The following is a 23,534-nucleotide window of genomic DNA, read 5'->3' as shown; positions in this document are numbered from 1 at the left end:
TTGAGTCAGTTTTTGTAAATATGTATGTATTATCTCCATGAAACAATCCCACACACCTAGCTTTCCTCTTCTATCTATTCTCAGGTTCCTCTGCCAGCTGCTCTTGAGCTAACCCATCCTTTAGTATGGGGAAAAAATTAGGGCTTTTTTCTTCTTTCTCCAAATTAGGTGACTTCATTTGCATTGATTTTTTTTTTTACCTTGTTTATGGTGCTTTTGTTATTTAAAAGTTTAAAATTTTTATGCAATCAAATTTATCAATTTTTTCTTTTATGGCTTCTGGATTATATCTGGCCTAAAAAAATTAAGCTGTAGTTAATTACTGTGACTTAATTACTATGTTTATGACTCCTACATTTCAATCGAATCCTAATCATTTTTTTTAAATTGATTTCAGAGAGGAAGGAAGAGAGATAGAAACATCAATGATGAGAATCATTGATTGGCTGCCTCCTGCACGCCCCCCAGTGGGGATCGAGCCCACAACCCGGGCATGTGCCCTTGACTGAAATTGAACCCGGGACCTTTCAGTCTGCAAGTTGATGCTCTATCCACTGAGCCAAACCACCTAAGGCCTCATCTCTTTCCTAAGATACAGACTCATATAAACAGAGGCCTACTCAATAGCTCTATTTAGATATGTCACAAGTGTCTCAAACTGAATATACTTAAATCGGAACCCATGATCTTACTTCCTCAAACATTTCCCCTCTCCAGTACATTTGTAGTACAAATTTCTAAAAATGGGATTGCTGAGTCGAGTGTGTACAATAAGTCTGTAATTTTGATAGGTACTGCCAAATTTCTTTTCAAAGGAGTTGTATCAATTTATACTCACACTAGCAATGTAGCTATTTTCCCCATGGCCTTATCATTAGGGTTTGCAATCCAACTTCTGAATATTTGTAATCTGGTAGATAAAAAAATAGTACTTTGTATAGTTTTAATTCATGTTTCAGTTATTATGAACAAGCTTGAGCAGATATTCATATGCTTAAGGGCAATCTGAATTTATTATTTTATTGCTCATTTTATTGGTCTTGGTTACTGACCAATAGGAGCTCTTGATTTATTAAGATCATTGCCTGTGATATGATTTGCAAATATTTGCCCCCAGTTTGTCTTTAACTTATTCTTTTGTTTTACCATGCAGAAATTTTTTTAGTTTTATACAGTCAAATCAATATTTTTTTCTATGCCTTTTGGATTAGTCAATTAAGCCGTCTTTGCTTCAAAATTAGAAAGGAATTGATCCATGTCATCTAATGTTTTCATTTTGTATTTTTTAAGCCTTTGAGCCATTAGAGGTTTTCCTGGTGAACAGAAGAGTAATATTAAAGTACAAAATGAACCATGTCTGTCCTTTGCTCAAAACACTTTAATGGTTAAATTTCAAATACTTAACATGGTCTATTAACTCCAGTGCAATCTGGCTCTGTTCTTTCTGTAAAATCATTATGTAACATCCTCTTTTACTCTCTGGGTCTCACTAGATTTCTTTCCATTCTTCAAACTAGTTATGCTTCTTCATGTCTCAGAATTTTGCATGAGCTGTTCTAGAACCAAAGTTAAATCTCTGTAACACCCTGTTAAATCATCCAGGGTTTCTTCTTTGTAGCACCTACCGCTGTAACTAACTGTGTAATTGTACATTCACTGGCTGCCTTCCCTGCTGGATTCTATACACCACGAAAACAGACGCCAGGGGTCTCGTTTACTACTGCAGCCTTTGTTCCTAAGCCCCGTGGCTGAAACATAGTAGCTTTACAAATATTGAATGAATAAATGAAAAGTAACAGGTTTAATGAAAATTCTTTTGATAATATCTAATTTCATTTTTTTTCTGATTACTCACCAAATAACCTCTGACCTATAATTTATTCTGCTGAATAATCCATATAATCAGGAAGGACAGGCTTCAGGTAAATGACTGATACCAGGTATCCTAGCAGACACACATCTCCTTATGAATTAATAAACTGTATTCTGACTTTTAAATTAGCCTTTTATGAATATGACATGACTAGGCACAATCAAGTCCTAAACTTTAACTATTACTGATAAACACAAACATGGACTCTAAAATAAAAACCAAGTTTAGAATTTATAACAACTTACTTCTTTAATATTGATTTAGAATCAGCAGTAAATAGCCAAGCAGCTACGTATGTGTCAGCAGAGTGTGAGCCTATACACTCTCCTGACAGACATTATGAATACATTCAAACCACTAAGTACAACTCACCTCTTGAAAGTTATGTTGAGTGAACTTGTCTGCTATCCTTAGCAACTCACGACATGAATGTGTGTCAGCAAAAGCCCGAATACCAAGGCAGTTAGAGGGATCTAATTGTCTCTTTAAGAATTCGCAGCAGGCTTCCTGTATTTCTGCCAGCTGGAGGAGACAAGCAGCTGGCAGTAGGGTCTGAACATTGCCCTCTTCCACAGTTATCTGGGAGGTATATGCAAAGTCAATCAGCAGTTCCATAGCCCTCTCATCTATGTCTCGGATCACTACTTCTGTCTGCCGACTCTCTGCCAATTCTCCTGTAAACATAGCTCGGAAGTAGGGACTGCAGGCTGACAAAATGACCCGGTGGGCATAGATCTTCTTGGCGCCCACAACTAGCACCACATCGCAGAGCTCCCGGTGCTTCCTCAGGAGGTTAATCACTTCCAAGGTTTGTCGAGGGTGCTTGTCTGAGATATAGGGCATGCGGGCAGGTTGGGGAACCCCTTCTGGCAGTTTGTTGGGGTCTCCAAGGGTGCAGCGGCTTGTTACATCCATTCCAGTCTCTCCTGGTCGAATGTTGGTGCACCTACAAGAATGGCAGGGGGAGAGGGAAGAGAAGATGGCAGTATTATTAGAAGCTCACTCCTGTCATAAAAGTATTCCTAAGTCAAGACACAGGGAAACCTATAGGTAACCAAAAGACAGCACTAAGTCCCCAAAGAGTTCCCGTTCTAAGGACTCTAGAACTCAAAAACTTCTTTAATGTCTCTCAAGGAATGAATAGTATTAATTCCAAGTCAGAGCACTTTCACTGTGAACTCCCATAAAATAAAGGACAATTCTTTTTTCATCTCAGTAGTCAGAATAGACTGTTTAGGCCATATCTTTTACAACTGCCTGTACTAAAGTAATAACACATTATGAGAAACATTTCTAAATTATGATTTATGGACTTTAATTTCATAATCTGGTTTAACCAAAATCTTGATAGTTGTCATTTTTCTAAAACACATAAATGTTTATTTCTGATTATCATTGGGAGATATTTTAAATTGCTCTAAGGTTCAGCACAAAATCTGTAAAATATAGCCAATGTTGCATGAAATGATCAAAAGGAAAATAGGCCAGGGTCCAAAAATTAACTTTATATGTAGGGTCCAAAAATTAACTTTATATGTAGTACTATATTTCCTTCACCTGAAGATGCCTAGAGTTTACAGTTTACACAATCACAATGTTCTAAAAAAGTAAAAAAAAAAAAAAATCACAAGCACAAGTGTGTCCTTGGAATGCTTTGGATAACTGCTGAGGGCCAGACATAATTCAAGGGATTCTTTAGTCTTTGAATGAGAGGAGAACTTAGAATAAAACTTTGTGATATTAAAGAATACTGAGGTATCAATTATATCGATAAATACTTGCTATATTGGCAGCAAGTAAGAAAAGCTTTGCATACCTTTAATTTAATATTCACAATTCTAAAAAGTTGTTATTAAATCAACTGTGTGTCTTACAAGTGAGGAAATGTAGTAAATAACTATGCATTTACATTATAAAGGCACAAACTTAAAAACCAAGAGCATGGTTCTTCCTTTCTCCACCAGCAACCTGTTTTTCCAAAGCACTTATACATTCAATCTTTCCATGCTTGGCCTCAGCCCATAGGTGACTGTATTCTAGAGTACAAACTGTTCATAATTCCTGACATCTGGCGGAAATATTACTGTATATGCTTGACAAGTGAAAGACTGAAATATAAAGCTGATCAGTTAGATAATTTTACCACCCACACAAACAATCAAGAAGGCTTTTAGCCATGTGCATACTGGTGCCTTGTATGTAGTGGATGCTGAAAGAATAAACCACACGGGTAACAGTGGTAGAATCAGGCTTTAAAAAACCCCGCCATTAAAGACAAGACCAGTTCAAAAATTCCTGTTGTAATACTGACATTGCATGTAGAAGTTAAAGCATGTTTGTTGCAACCTTAATTATGTACATAAAGATGATACTGTTGAAATCAGATAAACAATATTTTATTTCACCTAAGTAAAATATGAAAGCTAATTTCTACATACCTACTTTTTTTTAAAGTATGCCATAGCAAAAAAAAAAAAAGAAAAGAAAAGTGCTGCTATTATTGTATTAGTATAGACTCTGACTTTAAATAATGGGTAATTTCTATGTTATTATAGACTGTGTGGTTAACAAACTTGGAAGGAATTCTCTTGAATGTGGTCATTCTCCAAAGTCTGTCCTCTCTGCTCTCACATTTGTGGGGGAAGCTCATTTAATCTCCTGGTTCCCATCACCCATGTATGAATGGCTAAAGGATTTTTATCTCCTATCTGGATTACTCAAGCTCATATACAGGCAGTCCTCGGGTTACATCAGACTCAACATACGTCGTTTCGTGGTTACGTCGCCATCTCCCATTTATTTATAAAAAAAAAAAAAGTTCCGTCATTTCGACATATATACATATGTGCTTTATGTTTTTTATTATTTATTTACCACAAGTAAAGGCCAGGAATTATCTTTCTTTTAAATTTTACTGTTTTACTTCATCACTGCTGTGTATGTGCTCCAAGTGAGTGACGTAGGTGCTTATGTAGGTGGGGAAAATTGAGTTATGTCGCGCTGTAGGAACAGATCTCCTACGTAACCCGAGGACCTACTGTATCTCAATGATATATCTAAAACTGATTCCTTGATTCTCTTCCTCCATTGATGTCTCTCCTCTAGTCTTCCCCAGATCAATTAAAGGTAATTTTATTCTTAAATTGGCTCAGGCCAGAAATCTTGGAACCTTTCCCTTCGACACTGAAACCCAACCCATCAGCAAATCCTATCATTCTACCTCCATGTAATACCTAAAATTCAACCATTTCGATACACGTCTAACTAGCCTCACCCTAATTCAGGCTATCCTTACCTTTTAAAAATATCATAATCTGACAGAGGGGAAAAAAATGGCGACGGAATAGAGTCCTGTTTGGAGTCTGGTCCTGGGGCGGAGAGTAGGAGCAACAGAGGTTCGCAGGGGGATTGTATATTGGCAAGCCAAGGGACAGCTAAACTCCAGGAGAAGGCGGGGGAGTGCTGGCCAGGGCTCCCCTGACCGTGCAGCACCCACAGGGGCTGGGTCTCCCCCCGGAGCTGCGGGCTCACCGGGCGCCTCGCCATCTTGCAAGGAAAGGAGGACTTTATTGGAAACCTGACTTTCCGCGACAACTGCAAACACTGAACAGCTGCGAGCACCAGAACACCGGTCCCCTATCGGCGCAAACATTGGGATTCAAAGGAACTCTTCACTGCACCACAGAAAGGTCAGATTTCGCCTGAAATAAGGTGTGGTTTCTAATCCCCGCGGTGGGAGGGAAGCGCGCGAGCCGCAAGACCGGCAGGAACCGGGAGGTCTGAGCCTAGAAAAATCGGCGGCAGTTGGAACTGCCGTGATCCGTGAATGTGGAAGGGGGTCCTCTGAGCTGCTAACAGAAGTGACCTCTTAAAAGCAACTCATTTTAATCTGACGAGGAGGATCAGACTAAGAATTTTCAAAGGAGTGCGGGCTACTTAGTCTGGCGCACAGACCCACTGTCCGAACACTTGGGCTCTTTCCGACTCTGATTACTAAGCCCAATACATAGGAAAACCCAGGTGGAAAAACCCTGAAAGACTGCAGGGGAAGTTGTTCTTGCGGAACCTGGGAACAGAGCTGGGTGTGACCATCGGAGAGGCGCACACCTCCACAAACCGGTAGTGAGTGTCATAGAGGGGGAAAAAAAAAAAAAAAGCTAGAGAGGCCCGGAAGTCAATTCAGAAACACTGCCACCCAGGGGCTGAAACACTAATTGTCTCTGGTGTAATCAAAAATAAATATGAGAAATTAAGACACGGCCGGCTCAAAAAGCAGGACTGGCTTACAACACTGAGAAGCAGTGGAACGAAGCTGAACTGAAATACCGCCCAGACTGGGAAACAGGCATACCAAACAGAATATTAGAGGAAGTGAATGACAGCCGCTACTGCACATTTTAGTCTTCCTATTTTTTAATTTTTAATTCCTTTTAAAATTTTTTTATTCTAATTTTTTTATTTTCATTTTTTGCATCTTTTACTTAAGAAACTAAATTTTTTTCTTTTTCCTCACTCGATTTTCACCTTTTTAATTATTACATTTTTATTTTCAATCAGCATTACTATTACTATTATTTTATTTATTTATTTTTTTAATGTCATTTGATTTTCCCTTTCTTGTATTTTGGGATTAGTGTCCTACATTCTATTTGCATCTTTCCCTTACCCTATCTCAACGCTAACATTTTGCCATCACTCTCCTCCTAACCTTTCCCCATTTGGTCTCCTGTTTTTCTTAACCCTTTCTGGCTATAGATTTTCCCTACTTTTTCAGTTTACCCTCTGCTAAAATTTCACCCTACTTATATATCTAATTCCCAACCCCCTGCTCCAAATCCATACATACCTCTCTCTACGCTACCTTAAAAAAATTATTTTTCTCTCTGGCCTTTTGTTGTTGTTTGCTTGAATGTTGATTAGATTGAATTTTTATGCTTTTTTATGAGATTGTTTTGATTATTCTTTTTGTTTGTTTGGTTGGTTCTTTTGTTTGTTTGTTTTTTTTACTTTTGTTTTCCCTTGCCTCACTTGATATTAGTTGGTGTTGCAGTTTGTATTAATCTCCAGGCTCGTGTTGCTGGAATTTGCTGGGATTAGTGGTTGTTCTAGTGGAGTCTACTCCCCATATATATAGTTTGTTCCCCTTTTCTCTCTTAGTATTGTTCTTGTCTCTCTTACTTTTTTTTCTTTTCCTTTTTTTTTTCTGCTCTTTTCCCAAGTTCAGATTCACACTCTTTTTTTGTTGTTGTTGTTCTTTCTTTTTACTCTCCCTCTTCCACTCCTATACCCTAATTTGTCTTTCTCTGGTGGTTACCTTTATGGGAGGTTATTAATATCGTGAATACAATTCTGTTCAGTGCCTTGTGTGTTGTGCCTGGTTGTGTTGTATTTTGTACCTTTAAATCAACGCCAGAGAGAGAGAACTATATAACCAGACATCCGGAGAAGAGAGACCATGGGGAGACAAAGAAATAGCCCCCATAGGAAAGAGAAGCAGGCATCACCAGAAAAGGAAGTAAACGAATTAGAGGCAAACAACCTATCAGAGAAAGAATTCAGAGAAATGGTCATAAGGTGGCTGAAAAGGATGGAAGACAAATTCGACAATATGAGTAAGAACCAAGAGGAAATGAAGAAGAACCAAGAAGAAATGAAAAATGACATCACTGCTGTAAAGAACTCAATAGAAAGCATCAAGAGTAGACTAGAAGAAGCAGAGGACCGCATAAGTGAGCTAGAACACAAGATGGAAAAAAATACCCAATTACAACAGCTTCTAGAAACAAAAATTAGAAAGCATGAGGAGAGCCTAAGGGAACTTCGGGACAACACAAAACAAAACAACATCAGGATAATAGGGGTACCAGAAGGAAAGGAAACGGAGCAAGGAATAGAAAACCTGTTTGAAGAAATAATAACAGAAAACTTCCCTGATATAGGGAAGAAAAAACCCACACAAATCCAAGAAGCTCACAGAGTTCCAAGCAAAATGAACCCCAAAAGACCGACACCAAGGCACATTATAATTAAGTTGGCAAACACCAACGACAAAGTAAGAATCTTAAAAGCGGCCAGAGAGAGACAGTTACATACAAAGGAACCCCCATCAGACTAGCAACTGATTTCTCAACAGAAACTCATCAGGCCAGAAGGGAATGGAATGAAATATACAAAGTCATGCAAAGGAAGGGTCTCAATCCAAGAATACTGTACCCAGCAAGGCTATCAATCAAAATTGAAGGTGAAATCAGGAGCTTCACAGACAAAAAAGGGCTAAGGGAGTTTATCACCACCAAACCAGCAATGAAAGAAATGCTAAAGGGTCTGCTGTAAAAAAAAAAAGAAGAAGAAAGAAAGAAATAGGAAGCAAAGAAGGAACACAGGGGTATAGAATAAAAATGGCGACAAATAAGTGCCTATCAATAATAACTTTAAATGTAAATGGATTGAATGCCCCAATCAAAAGACACAGGGTAACAGATTGGATAAGAAAACAAAACCCATATATCTGCTGTCTACAGGAAACCCACCTCAAAAAAAAGGACGCATACAGACTGAGAGTAAAGGGATGGAAAAAGTTTTTCCAGGCGAATGGAAATGAAAAAAAAGCTGGGGTAGCAATACTTATATCTGACAAATTAGATCTCAAAGTTAAGGACATTACAAGAGATAATGAAGGCCACTTCATAATACTAAAGGGAGAAATCCAACAAAAAGAAATAACTCTGGTAAACATATATGCACCCAATACAGGAGCACCAAGATACATTAAAAAACTCCTGGAAAATATCAAAGGAGAGATTGACAGCAATACAATCATAGTAGGAGACTTCAATACACCACTATCACCATTGGACAAATCCTCTAAACAAAAAATCAGCACAGAAACATCAATCCTAAATGACTCACTAGACCAGATGGAATTAATCGACATCGTCAGAACATTTCACCCCAAAGCCAAAGAATATACATTCTTCTCAAGGGCACATGGGTCATTTTCAAAGATAGACCATATGTTAGGACATAGGCAAAGTCTCTCCAAATTCAAGAAGATAGAAATCATATCAAGCATCTTTTCAGATCACAGTGGCATAAAACTGGAAATCAACTACAATAAAAACAACCCAAAGAAATCAAACACATGGAGACTAAACAGCATGCTATTAAACCATGACTGGATTACCAAAGACATCAAGGAAGAAATAAAAAACATCATGGCAACAAACGACAATGAAAACACAACAATCCAAAATCTATGGGACACAGCGAAAGCAGTCCTGAGAGGGAAGTTCATAGCTCTACAAGCCTACTGCAAAAAAACAAGAAACAATGGTAATAAATTACTTAACTCAAAAACTCAAAGAGTTAGAGAGAGAGCAACAAGAAGAGCCCAGTGTAAGCAGAAGGAAAGAAATAATAAAGATCAGAGCGGAGATAAACGACATAGAGACTAAAGAAACAATACAAAAGATCAACAAAACCAAGAGCTGGTTCTTTGAAAGGATAAACAAGATTGACGAACCTCTAGCCAGGCTCACCAAGAAGCAAAGAGAGAGGACCCAAATAAACAAAATCAGAAATGAAAGAGGTGAAATAACAACAGACCCCGACGAAATACAAAGGATTGTTACAAAATACTACGAACAACTCTATTCCAACAAACTGGACAACCTGGAGGAAATGGACATATTCCTAGACAAATACAACCTTCCAAAACTCAATCAGGAAGAATCTAAACAGCTCAACAGGCCAGTAACTATGGAAGAAATTGAAGCAGTCATCAAAAAGCTTCCGGCAAACAAAAGCCCGGGGCCAGAGGGCTTCACAGGAGAGTTTTACCAAACTTTCAAGGAAGAACTAAAACCTATCCTCCTCAGACTATTCCAAAAAATTCAAGAGGACGGAACACTTCCAGGCTCCTTCTATGAAGCCAGCATCACCCTAATACCAAAACCAGATAAAGACAACACAATGAAAGAGAATTACAGACCAATATCCCTCATGAACATAGATGCCAAAATCCTCAACAAAATTCTAGCAAATCGGCTCCAGCAATACATCAGAAAGATCATACATCATGACCAAGTAGGATTTATCCCAGGAATGCAAGGATGGTACAATATCCGCAAATCAATAAATGTGATACATCACATAAACAAATTGAGAGATAAAAATCACATAGTCATATCAATAGATGCAGAAAAAGCATTTGACAAAATCCAACACCCTTTCTTGATAAAAACTCTCAACAAGGTGGGAATAGAAGGATCATACCTCAACATAATAAAAGCTATATATGATAAACCCACAGCAAACATCATACTCAATGGGCAAAAACTGAAACCATTTCTCCTAAGAACAGGAACAAGACAGGGATGCCCACTCTCACCACTCCTGTTTGACATAGTACTGGAAGTATTAGCTATCGCAATTAGGCAAGAAGAAGAAATAAAAGGCATCCAAATTGGAAAAGAAGAAGTGAAGCTGTCCTTATTTGCAGATGACATGATATTGTACATAAAAAACCCAAAAGATTCCATCAGAAAACTAATCCTACATAATAAAAAGGCAATATGCAAATTGCATCACTCCGCTACGCCCACGATTGGGCCGGCTGGAGGCACGGGGGGCGGGACTCAGGGTGGCCGATTGGCTGGCGGTAGGAGCGGGGGGCGGGGACTCGCGAGTCCCTGACTCCCGCTCCTCCCACCGGCCGTTAGGCCAACGCTGCAGAAGGACCCATGGGGCCGGCGGAAGACGCTGGTGGTGGCCGATTGCGTGGCTGCTGGCAGCAGTTTTCCGCCAGCACCAGTTTTCCTCTGGTCACCCGCCGATCGGAGCGCCTCCCGGATCGGAGTTCCTCTCGGGGTAGCCAATCGGGCTGGCGGGAGGCGCTCTGATCGGCGGGTGGCCAGAGGAAAACTGCTGCTGGCGGAAAACTGCTGCCGGCAGCCAGGTGAAAGTCTATTGCACGAAACTTCGTGCAACGGGTTTCTAGTAGAATTAATAAATGAATTCGGCAATGTAGCGGGATACAAAATTAACGCCAAGAAATCTATGGCATTTCTATACACCAATAGTGAACTTACAGAAAGAGAGACTAAAAAAGCAATCCCATTTACCATCGCACCAAAAAAATTAAGATACCTAGGAATAAACTTAACTAAGGAGGTAAAAGACCTATACGCGGAAAACTACAGGACACTGAAAAAAGAGATAGAGGAAGACGTAAACAGATGGAAGAACATACCATGTTCATGGATTGGTAGAATCAACATCATTAAAATGTCCATACTATCCAAAGCAATCTACAGATTCAATGCACTCCCCATCAAAATACCAGCAGCATATTTCACAGACCTAGAAAGAACTCTCCAAAAATTCATCTGGAATAAAAAAAGACCCCGAATAGCTGCAGCAATCCTGAGAAAGAAGAATAAAGTAGGAGGGATCTCAATACCAGATTTCAAGCTGTATTACAAAGCCACTGTTCTCAAAACAGCCTGGTACTGGCACAAGAACAGACATATAGATCAATGGAACAGAATAGAGAATCCAGATATCGACCCAAACCACTATGCTCAATTAATATTTGACAAAGGAGGCATGAACATACAATGGAGTCAAGACAGTCTCTTCAATAAATGGTGTTGGGAAAATTGGACACACACATGCAAAAAAATGAAACTAGATCACCAACTTACACCATACACAAAAATAAACTCAAAATGGATACAGGACTTAAACATAAGACGGGAAACCATAAAAATACTAGAGGAATCCACAGGCAACAAAATCTCAGACATATGCCAAAAGAACTTCTTCACTGACACTGCCCCTAGGGCAATGGAAGCTAAAGAGAAAATTAACAAATGGGACTACATCAAAATAAAAAGCTTTTTTACAGCAAAAGAAACCATCAACAAAACAGCAAGAAAGCCCACTGCATGGGAGAACATATTTGCAAATGGCATCACTGATAAAGGTTTAATCTCCAACATCTACAGGCAGCTTATGCAACTTAATAAAAGGAAGATAAATGATCCAATTAAAAATGGGCAACGGACCTAAACAGAATATTTTCAAAAGAAGACAGAAGGAAGGCCAAGAGACACATGAAAACATGCTCAACGTCACTTATTATCCGAGAGATGCAAACCAAAACAACAATGAGGTACCATCTCACACCTGTCAGAATGGCTATCATCAACAAATCAACAAATGACAAGTGTTGGCGAGGATGCGGAGAAAAAGGAACCCTCGTGCACTGTTGGTGGGAATGCAGACTGGTGCAGCCACTGTGGAGAACAGTATGGAGTTTCCTCAAAAAACTGAAAATGGAACTCCCATTTGACCCAGTAATCCCACTCCTGGGAATATATCCGAAGAAACTAGAAACACCAATCAGAAAGGATATATGCACCCCTATGTTCATAGCAGCACAATTTACAATAGCTAAGATTTGGAAACAGCCTAGGTGCCCGTCAGCAGATGACTGGATCAGAAAACTGTGGTACATCTACACAATGGAATACTATGCTGCCATAAAAAAAGAAGGAATTCTCATCATTTGCAGCAACCTGGATGGAATTGGAGAACATTATGCTGAGTGAAATAAGCCAGTCAATGAAAGAACAATACCACATGATCTCACTCATTTATGGATAATAAAGAACATTATAAACTGATGAACAAAAAGATAGATACAGAGACAGTAAAGCAACAAACAGACTTTCAAATTACAGGGGGAAAGTTAGGGAGAGGTGGGGGAGATAAGAAATCAAACGAAGGTCTTGTATGCATGCATATAAGCATAAACAATGGACGCAAAACTCTGGGGGGTGAGGGCATGTGTGGGTGTGGGGTGGGGGGGGTAATGGTAAGATATGTACACATATAATACCTCAATAAAAAAAAAATCAAACGAAGGACTTGTATGCATGCATATGAGCATAAACAATGGACGCAAAACTCTGGGGGGTGAGGGCATGTATGGGTGTGGGGTGGGGGGTAATGGTAAGATATGTACACATATAATACCTCAATAAAAAAAAATCATAATCTCATAAGTGGTCTTGCTTCCACATTTGCTAATTTATAGTCTCTTCTCTGAACATTTATTTAGACCTTTTAATTATAAAAGACAAGATGAGGGCCCCCTGGGATGATAAAGACCATTAGAAGTGTTTGGTTTGCAGTATTTTGGGTTTGTTTTGTTTTGAAATGGAAATAGAATATCATTAGGAGGACTTTTAGTTCACCATCATACTGTCTTACGTGAAGCTGTGCCATACATTGTGTGAACTACCTAAAGATCTATGAATTTGTTTTTTAACTCTGTTATAGAGGTACTTGTATAAGGATTGTGACAGAATTAAACTGTTTGGTAGAATAAAGTAACAGTAATTTTAAAGGGAGAAAGTTGTTGTTTTTTTTTTTTTGGGGGGGGGGGAGAAAGGAAGAATTATAACAGAAAGGGAAAGGAAGGGGAAGGGGAAGAAAAGGGAGACTTTTAAAATGGTGGCGGGCCCTGGCCGGCTTGGCTCAGTGGATAGAGCATCGGCCTGGGAACTGAAGGGTCGTGGGTTTGATTCAGTCAAGGGCATATACCTGGGTTGTGGACTCGATCCCCAGTGGGGGGCATGCAGGAGGCAGCCGATCAATGATTCTCATCATAGATGTTTCTATCTCTCTCTCCCTCTCTATTCCTCTCTGAAATCAATAAAAATATATTTTAAAAATAAATAAATAAAATGGTGGTGGGTTGTGATCTAAGGAGACAGCCAGTTAGAAAATGATGAATGTCCAAAAAACTTTATGGCCCCTTCCACTATCCCTAAACTTTCAGTAAAACCTGAGGTATTCAATGGCAGCATTTAATGGAGGCAAAGAAAGAGACAGTGAGGCCCTACCTGATTTGGCTCAGTGGACAGAGCATTGGCCTGCAGACTGAAGAGTCCCAGGTTAGATTCCAGTTAAGAGCACATGCCTAGGTTGCATGCAGGCTCGATCTTCAGTGGGGGGTGTATAGGAAGCAGCCAATCAATGAGTCTCTCTCATCATTGATGTTTTCTAGCTCTCTCTCCCTTCCCCTTGCTCTCTGAAATCAATAAAAAAAACATTATTTATATATATATATATACATATATATATATATATGTATATATATATATATGTATATATATATATATATATAGAGAGAGAGAGAGAGAAAGTGAAAGAGAGAGAGAGAAAGAGAAAGAGAAAGAAAGAGACAGCGAGTATGAACCATTTTTAGAAAGAAGAGATACAGTGCTATGTCTGCTTAAAGAAGTCAAAGACTGGAAAATAATTATATACTGACACTAAGAACCCAAAGGAGGGAGAAATTTAAAAATATAAGCAAGAGGGGGAGAATAAATAAATGATGGAATGAGATCCTTGAAGAGTGGGAGTGCACAGAACCAAAACCAGAGGAATGAACTTAGATGTAAGAGGTCAGAGGAAAGGAGTGGGAGGGAGATAATGTGGAAACAGATACATTTATTTTGGGGTAAGGAGGTGTCAGGAATTAGGGAAGTTCATAATGACCTGCTTTTCTGTGAAGTTGGGAGTTGGGGGTGGCAGGTCATCTTCTGGCTGTGAGCAGAATGGTGACAGGATCATGAGAACAATGAGTAACGAGGTGGAAGAGCTGCTGTGGGGATTAACCCTACCAGACCGCTGTACCGATTTTTCGGTAATTTCTGAATCTCTGGTGACTCCTAATTTTCGGTACTTTGCCTAGACCTATTTTCTACAATGTCTCCAAGTTCCATCTTATTCTAACCACTTGTTTGCATGTAACTAACATTTTTCTATATCATGTTGATTTTTTCTCTTTAATGCTCAGGAGCCCAGGTATAGGGGACAGTTAGGTTCAGGGCCTCAGGTCTGGTAGGTTTAAGACTCAGAAATATTGTTGGATAACACTGTTGGCCCAAATGATATTAAAGACTCATGAATTCCCCATGGCTGGTTTTATCTAGTGGTAATCAACAGCCCAAATCAGAGAATAGAAATGCCTGCATATAATTAGGCATAATAGAAATGCCTAATTAATAATAGGTATGCCTGAAATACCACAGACAAAACGAGTTGAATAATGGCTAGAAAATGGTTGAAACTGTGTGAAAAGAGAAGGAGACAGTGAGGCCCTACCCACGTTAATTTTGACAAAGAACAGATGGAATGAGCATTCAAGAGATTATGGTCAGAAAACAAGTTATTAGCATTTATGATTTCAGAGAGAGTTTTTCTGAGTGATAGTAGAAACGGATTGTGGAAGTGAGTGAAGGTCAAAAGAATTTAATTTAAGAAGCCAAGGAAGTGTAGGCTAGGTAAATAGATGTGTCAGTCCCATGAATATTAGTATATCCTAAAATCATAGGAGAAGAATCAAATCATGTGCATACCGGAAACATACACCAAAAAACAAATCAAACATCTTAAATATTCTTCATGTTTACCAAAGGAATGTTATAACTCTGGTAACTCCCTAAGTAAATAAAATTTCTATCCACCCAAAATTTGTGAGTCAACTTCAAATTTCAGAGCTATCATGTCACACATTCCTCAGATCTTGTAATCCCAAAGTAATATTCCTAATTGAGGAAAGAGTCATTTTCTATAAGTGGGTAAGATAAGTTGAAATCAAGCACAATAAAAAGTTTAGAAAACAGTCTCTGATTCTAAAACATTTATAATCAATTTTACCTCTTTGTCCAAAGACCTACAGAATCTTTCCTTAGCTTGGAATTATATTCCTAAGATAAGAACCTTTCTCTCTCCTTCTCCCTTCCTCTCTGTAAAAATCAAGACAGCGAGTGTGAGAGGGAGACAGAGACAGACAGAGAGGTATCAATGTGAAAGGGAAACATCAGATGCTTCCTACACACGCCCTACCAGGGATGAAGCCCACAACCCAGGTATGTTCCCTGACCGGGAATTGAACAGGCAACCTTTCAGTGTACGGATGACACTCAACCAACAGAGCCACACTGGCCAGGGCTAAATGAACATCTCTCCTTTTATATTTCAGACATTTTGTTTTAATTTGGAAATTAACAGCCTGAGCTTAGAAAAAAGATTCAGCTGATTTGACCCTCATTTAGCCCTTTGCACTCGCTTGCTTTTTTCCTGATTCCTTTATTCTACTCGGGATTTAATTTTTTAAATACCCCAGATTTTACAAAGCGCGGCAGTAGAATAAAAAACTGGAGTTTCTTTTCATACAAACTTATTTATTTGGATTTTTTATATTTCAAATTATTGATACATTCAAAGAGTAATTTTAATCTCGACATCCGAGTGCAAAAGGTTAAAATCCCAAACACACTTAGAATAAAGAGAACTAGAGGTTTGAGTATAGAAATCCTTAAAACAGAAAAACCATCTGTTATTATAAGTGCCAGTTCTGCTCATTAGAAGGGCATCTGCTAGGCACTACATCCCATACCTATTTCCATACCAGAATGCCAAGCTGTTAACCCTTAATCTGAAAATAGGTCATGAATGATTCAGCCTCAAGACATCTTATAACTGCTTTTTGGACAAAATAAGGGTCAGCACTGGGTGCATTGGCCCAGCAGTCAAGGCAAGGTGAAGGAGGCGGGGCAACAGGCAATGAAAGCCAGCTGACCGCCCTTTAGGTAAGGAAAGCAAAAACCTCCCTGGGTTCCCCTCAGCAACTCTGCTGACATCTCGTTGGTAGCTCTGTGTTACATAGCTATCCCAAAATGCAAGGATTAAGCTATCAAGCATAGTATTTAATTTCCTTATGTCTGCAGTAGAGGGAGAAAAGGAAGGAGAGGTGTTGAGCAAGGAGCACACAGATTAAGCAATATATTCTATACTACTACTTTTAAGCAAACATTTTCGACTGACTGGAATAAATAGGAAATTCTAAAGATATGAGATCTGAATGGGATTTTTTTTTTTTTGCCTTTGAAGTTGAACTCAAGGAGAAACTCGTTTGAGCTTCACTGTGAGTGAAAATTGATGAAACTCTAAATACAATCAAACAAAACAAGACCCAAAGAACCTAAAACTTCTTACCCATTTTAGAATTCTTACAGGCTTTTCGTCTTAGATCACACCTTAAATTGCCCTGGTACTCCCTAGGGTTCTGTCTTTGGCATCCTTCTTTTCTGTTTTACCCTCATTCACATCTACAACTTCTAGAACCTTCTGCGCACTAAAGACTCACAATTTTTTTTTTTTTAATCTCCAACCCAAACTGCTCTTCTGCTCCAGACCCATATTCCAATTGGCATCTCTACCTGGCTTGAGCCAAGTGTTGGTGATAAAGGAAGAGCTGTAACTAAATGGCACCAGAATTCTCCAAAGTGATTTTAAGTAACTGGCAGTATTATGTAATAAAGCAGAAAAAATGGGTGTAATTAAATGAGTATTTTATATAGAAATTAGATAAAAACATTCCCACGCTGTGCCTCCTCTTTTTAAAGAATAATAAGCTCTTATTTTAGCAATTACATAAGATATAAAATTTATGGCAGCTGAGGATGAGAAGCAATTTGTGGTTTTTATAACCATGTTGAAGTGATGAAGTACATGTGTTGTTAATTTCATGTGCTTTCTGTCAAATATTATTGCTACTATAGAGTAAGATATAAATAACATAATGGCATTTGTTACATCCATAACATCTTTTCATCTGGAGATCTCAAAGCATTTCAAGCAGTCGTTATTCCCAATATCCTGATCAGATACATTAGAGAGGTAAACTGAGGCAGAGAGGTGAACAGCTCAAGGTCAATAAAAAAATCAATAACAGATCTGGAAAAAGATATATTCTGATTTTTGCTCCCAGTTTTAAGTTATAAGCCATACTCCCATCATGAAATGTTTCTTTTCTTGAAAGGATCTGCCACATTGTTTATCTTTGATGTTAAATAGCAAATAATTAAATATAGTCCAATTAATGTAAAATGAGTTTAAAAAATGAACTTGAACTGGGCTGATTTTGTTTCAATAAGGGCTCTTGTCCTACTTGTTAGAACAGATTGAGAAAAAGTATTACTGAGTTTTAGGGTTGGGAGGACCTATAATTGTCTACATTTCCCCTCAAACTGTTCTGCTTTTCTATGGACTGAGTTATTATGTCCAATATCTTTTTTAAAAATATATTTTTATTAATTTTTAGAAGACAGGAATGGAGAGAGTGATAGAAACATCAATGATGAGAGAGAATCATGATCAGCTGCCTCCGGTACGCCCCTATTGGGAATTAAGCCTGCAATCTGGGCATGTGCCCTGACCGGGAGCAGAACCAGTGATCTCTTGGTTCATGGGTAGAGGCTCAACCATTGACCCACACCAGTGGGGCTGTCCAATACCTTTTTTACTCCTCAATCTTCCCTGCAATGCGGCTATTTTAATTAACAGAACAATTGTTATTACCAAATATCAATGAAATAACTAAAACAATAATTAGACATTCAGTACAGTGTATTATAAATAATCATTATACTTATATGGCAACAGAACCCTCTACATTCTACAGGGGATTAAAGACTGTAATCCATCCATATATCATAGTACTCTTAATGATTATCCCAAAAAATTACCATACAAAGGAAAATTCCCATATTAATGACGACACAAAATTCATAGCACTCCTTAGAAATGTTTCTACATATTACTCTACGTAAAAGCTATTAATTTCTGATATTTACTATTGATTTATTTTAGAACAAGAATCGTCTGTAAACTTTTGTAAGCTTTTAGAAACATTGCAAACTTTAAAAAAGATTTGTAAACTTAAAAAGAAATTTAAATGAAGCCCTAAGTTGTTATGTGCTGGATTTCAGTGAAACCGAAGGTTTTCTTCCTAAAGGCCTACCTGCGCATTGGCTTTCCTTCCATGCACCATGAAAAGTACCCTTCACCACACTCTAAAGCCGAACCTAAGACAACAGAAAAGCAGTAACTTAATAAAAACTATGTCTCAGTGATACACCGTTTCACGTCCTATTATATTACAGGCCTTTTGCAGATGCACAACCATAACCTTTAGCTAGTAGCTTTAAGATGACTATCCTTAATCTGAAACGGTGGTAAGTGAAGGTGCGGGAACGCGCGCTAAATCGTCTCGATCTCTAGGTTCGTCTCTCTTCCAACAGCGCTTGGAGGCGTTTCGTTTGGACCTCACCCTCAAGTCCGCCTCCAGCGCGTTCACCAGACACCCACAGCGGCACTAAATCCCAGATGAATAGGGAGCGGCTGGTGTAACAACGGACCTGAAAGCAATGAACTTGTCTAGAAGGGACAGGAGCAGGGGAGGCATTTTGCCTTTAAAAAACAAACAACTCCGCTTCCGACGCCGGGCCGCTTTAACAGTACAGAGAAGCTAACGCTCCAGATGAACATTCTCTTGGCCAGCCCGTCCCGGTCCCCGAAACAATGTCCACCACCCACTAGGCAAGATCTCGCTAGGTCCCCAGGGTTAAACGGGGGCGCTTCTCCCCATTCCCAGCCCTTGCCTGGGGAAGCTGTCCAGAGAAGCCCCAACCCCCAGGGCAGGACAGCCCAGCGCCTCCCGGGCTCCGGAGTGGGGCTGTCAGCCGGCTGGAGTGCAGTCTGGCGCCCCAGGAGGCCCAGCCCCAGCGCCCCAACTGCCCCTTCTCGGCGCCGACTGACAGGCGGCGGGCGAAGCTCGGCCCTTACCCGACCCGGAGACGCGGCAACTAGGAAGCACAGATTTTCAAAGCGAGCCCGGGGCGCTCTCCGCTGTCTCTGCTCTAAGGCGGCTCACTCACCGGCTCGGACACTTTTCTTTCCCCCGCCGGGTCCGCCCGCCGCCTCCTCTCTGCCTCCGCCTCTGCAGCCGCTAGCGCCGGCAGGATGCCACTCCTCGAGCTACTTCCTCCCCGTCCCTCGCCCCGTTCAGCAGCAGGAAGTGGTCCTGACCTTAAATCGTTCCCCCTGGAACTCACTTATTCTGCCAAGAGGTTCCGGCGCGGCTCAGGAAGTAGCCGCTCTCCTTGCATCCAGTTCTTTCTATCCCGAAAGTGACTACTTTGCGAGTTCACCGCCGAACTGGCAGTATTTGAATACTGAAGCCTCCCTTTAAAAAATAAAAATAAAAATCTTTATTGTTGGAAGTATTACATATGTTCCCCTTTCCCCCCATAGTCCCCCTCCAGCCCGCGCCCCCTTCCTCTCTCCCCTTCGCCCCAGGCCTTCACCACCCTATTGTCTGTGTCCTCGGGTTAGGCATAAATGCATAAAGGTCTTTGGCTGAAGCCTCCGCATCGCTTCCTTGTTTTCCCCAGCTGAAGGCAATAGAAAGATGGGCCTAGTCTCAGAAAGCTAGGAATTTTTATTTATTTGTAGCAGGTGAGTCTCCTGAAGGCACATTGATGGACGCAGGCATACATGGGGTCGACATATATCTATTAGGCCCGTACTATGTGCAAACTGCTGAGGATACACAGCCAAATCAGAAATAGACTCCACCGCGGAGATTTCCCACACTTGAACTTTCAAGATACCGGAGTTTTATCCAGGATTCTAAGGCTATGTGTCAACTTGCTCTTTCACTTAATATTAACCACCAGACACTAACAGAATACTTCTGGGGGTGGGGAGAACTTTTAAATTTGTTATTTGCCCGATTTTCCCACAGCACATAGCCACGTGAGTTTTACTATATATTTAGAAGAAAAAAAAAAGTGGTAGGGTAGGGGATACAATTTCAGTAATATCAGTGAAACACTTGGTGGTTTCCTAATAAATATACAGGTTAAGCACAAACTTAACCAGATGTTCCTTTAACGGTTCTTCACGCGGGATCTTCAAAGGTTTGTCCAGTTGGTTCTGAAAGAGAAAGAATACCTTTTGTTAATTAACTTGTAGTGGAGAATGCATGGCCTTTAGGTCTAGACACCCATAGTTTCAAATCCCAGTCCTGTGACTGACTAGCTTTGTGATTTTGGTCACATTTCTTTCCCATCAGAATATACAGTTTCCCTCAGCAAACTGTATATTCTGATGGGAGGAAACATTCTAGTCAGTGGGTGCAATGTATCAGGCAAAGAGATATATAGAAGAAATAGGGATGGGCTGTTGCTAAGCTCACGTGATGCTGTTTAATGAAATAGATTGATAAATTGGCTATTAAACGCTAAGCAGCCCTGACCGTTTTGGCTCAATGGATAGAGCGTCGGCCTGCGGACTGAAGGTCCCGGGTTCGATTCCGGTCAAGGACATGTACCTTGGTTGCAGGCACGTCCCCAGTAGGGGGTGTGCAGGAGGCAGCTGATCCATGTTTCTAACTCTCTATCTCTCTCCCTTCCTCTCTGTAAAAAATCAATTAAAAATATTAAAAAACAAACGCTAAGCAGGAAAGCCAAAGGATTTCCTGGGTAACAAATACAGGGGAGGGGCTCTCCTCTTCTGTAAACTGAGGACCAGGTCCAGGACTAAATCCTAAGAGTAGCAGAGCCTCAGAGAAGATTAAACTCTCAATATTGGCAAGTCTGCTATGCCCAGGACAGGGTACTAGCTGGGAAAGAGTGGAACCTTAACAATGGGATGGAGACATCTGGCGGAGTACACACAGGACTGGCTTCGGAAGGTGCTGGAACAAGGGGACAGAATACAAAGTTGAATCGGGGAGACTTAATTCGAAAGCACTCTCCTGGGAGACGGGACCTAACCACCATGGCAAAGATCTCAGGAGATAGTACAAGCATGCCGCTAGCATGGCTTCCTAAGCATGGAGAGTGACGGCCCATCCTAAATGAGGTCACGATGCCAGGATTACCATGCAAGGCAGTGGAACAAGGGATTAAAAAGTTAAATTTAAAAAAAGTGAGCAAGCTAAAGTGGATAGACAACGCAAGCCTGGAAAACCCACAAGGCAGTTATAATCCATGCGAGGGACCAGAGGGCACATTCTTTTGATACCCCATCCCATTGCCCACCCCACTCCCCTTTTAAAAACCCTCTGCTTTGGATCTTAAATAACTGAATCAAGAGAGAGAGAGTTTCCAAGTTCCTTCCACTCCTGCCATAGTTGGCCCTTGTGAGGTCTCGGGAAATGCCACTGGGTGACCGTGACCACAGCCATAGGTGAAAGCTCTCCCATAGACTAGAAAACTAAGCTGTCCATTATAATTACTATCCTTCGTCGTTTTTAGATGGCATCTTCATATTTCTGGAAAATTCTTCCATTTAAAGGCCAAAGATAAGCTACCCATGGGCACACCTTACTTTTAAATTTTACTTTTTTGTTGTTGTAAAAAAATATATAGACCGTATTACAGAAAACTTACAACATAAAGAAAACCCCCGCACACCACCTTCCGAACAGAGCGATGCTAATCATTAAGATTTTAACCGTCCCTCTTCGTCTTCCCCGCGCATCCTCGCACCTCGCGTTTGGACCGGTGTGTACAGCGTTAGCGCGTCGGGTCGCCATGGTAACCGCGGAAGCCGGGATCCCGGGAGCTGAGAGTGCTGGGTCCGGGCGCCCAGGGCCCAGGTGGGCGTGTGGGGAACGGGAACCTTCCAGCCGGGCTGCTCGGGCGGGCGGGCGGGGTTGGCGGGGAGGGAGCTTTGCCTCTGCCCCGAGCTGTGCGGAGCGGGTCCCGCCTCTTGGGCAGCCTCGGGGATCCGGGAGGTCCCTGCGGGATTCAGGCCGAAAGGCGAACTCTGGTGCCCCCTCTGCCACTCTTGGCGGGGCTGCCCCTCACTATCCTCTTCCTCGTTGGTGAGTTCAAGGTCCTCTGGGCTGTTAGACTGAGGGCCTCGGCTCCTTACTGGCTCTGGGCGAGAGATGGCCCATGTCTCTCGAAAGGTGGCTCTCTCCATCCTAGAACGCGAGAAGAGTGAGGGACAGAATACCAACAAGACAAAAGTCTGGTCTGTTGTAAGTGAATTATGGAAGTGACATCCCCTCACATTAGAATAAAGTCACTATGTCCTGCCTTCTTCACGAGGAGAGACTTGCACAAAGGTGTGAATACCAGGGTGCAGGGTGAGGGGCTTGGGGAGCCATGTCAGAGCTGCCTACCACATGGAGTGTCACTGTAATTTAGTCGTTTTAACTACTGTATACTCTCTTGTGTAACTATGTCACAGTTTATGCTCCTGTTAATGGGCACTGTTTTCCCCCCCCCACCCCCATCCAGGCTTTTTGCTCTATGAACAGTGATGCTACAAGCATTCTCACACATATGTAGGGACCATGCCCTCCTCTCTGTATCATTCCCAATTTAATACGTATTATGCCAGCGTGAGCACTGTTAAGCCTTCCATCTGGAATTAATCTTGTCCCTTGTAAATTTCCATAGCACTTCATCTCATGTGATACTTACCACCTATCACCTTTTATTACACTTATTTTGCACAGGTCGCCTTTTCTCCCTTAAAAAACTAAGTTGTTTAGGGCAGGAAATAAAGTTGATTCTTCTTTGTAATTTATGTAATACCTACACAGCACTTAGTATATTAGTAAGTTTTCAGTAACCATTACTGAGAGACTGAATTCTGTCTAAACATCAGTGCCTAATTTTTTAAGGTCTTAATAATCTGGCTCCAATGATGCAACTATTTTTCACTTCTCCCCAGTATGACCCATGTTTAGGAAAGTGGGTCTCTCTCTAACATCCTCTTT

The 23,534-nt window shown here is 40.6% G+C and overlaps 1 protein-coding gene across 4 annotated transcripts in view; it reads right to left on the bottom strand.

The window, feature by feature from the left end:
• The window catches only part of KLHL20 (kelch like family member 20), a 42,878-nt gene extending 23,084 nt beyond the window's left edge, over nucleotides 1–19,794 (bottom strand). For 2 of the 4 annotated variants that reach the window (XM_079761123.1, XM_079761125.1), the window contains exons 1-3: nucleotides 19,672–19,785; nucleotides 18,756–18,819; nucleotides 2,246–2,819 (exon numbers count right to left, since the gene is read on the bottom strand). In XM_079761123.1, the coding sequence (XP_079617249.1) occupies nucleotides 2,246–2,819; nucleotides 18,756–18,778 (597 nt within the window). In that variant the 5' untranslated portion in view covers nucleotides 18,779–18,819; nucleotides 19,672–19,785. Of the gene's footprint in view, nucleotides 1–2,245; nucleotides 2,820–18,755; nucleotides 18,820–19,579 lie in introns of all 4 variants that reach the window. The other 2 variants (XM_079761124.1, XM_079761126.1) reach the window with 2 other exon arrangements.
• Between the last annotated feature and the right edge of the window lie 3,740 nt (nucleotides 19,795–23,534).

This window comes from Cnephaeus nilssonii, assembly GCF_951640355.1.
Source record: "Cnephaeus nilssonii genome assembly, chromosome: 21".
Lineage (NCBI taxonomy): Eukaryota > Metazoa > Chordata > Mammalia > Chiroptera > Vespertilionidae > Cnephaeus > Cnephaeus nilssonii.
This window is presented reverse-complemented; position numbering and strand designations above follow the sequence as displayed.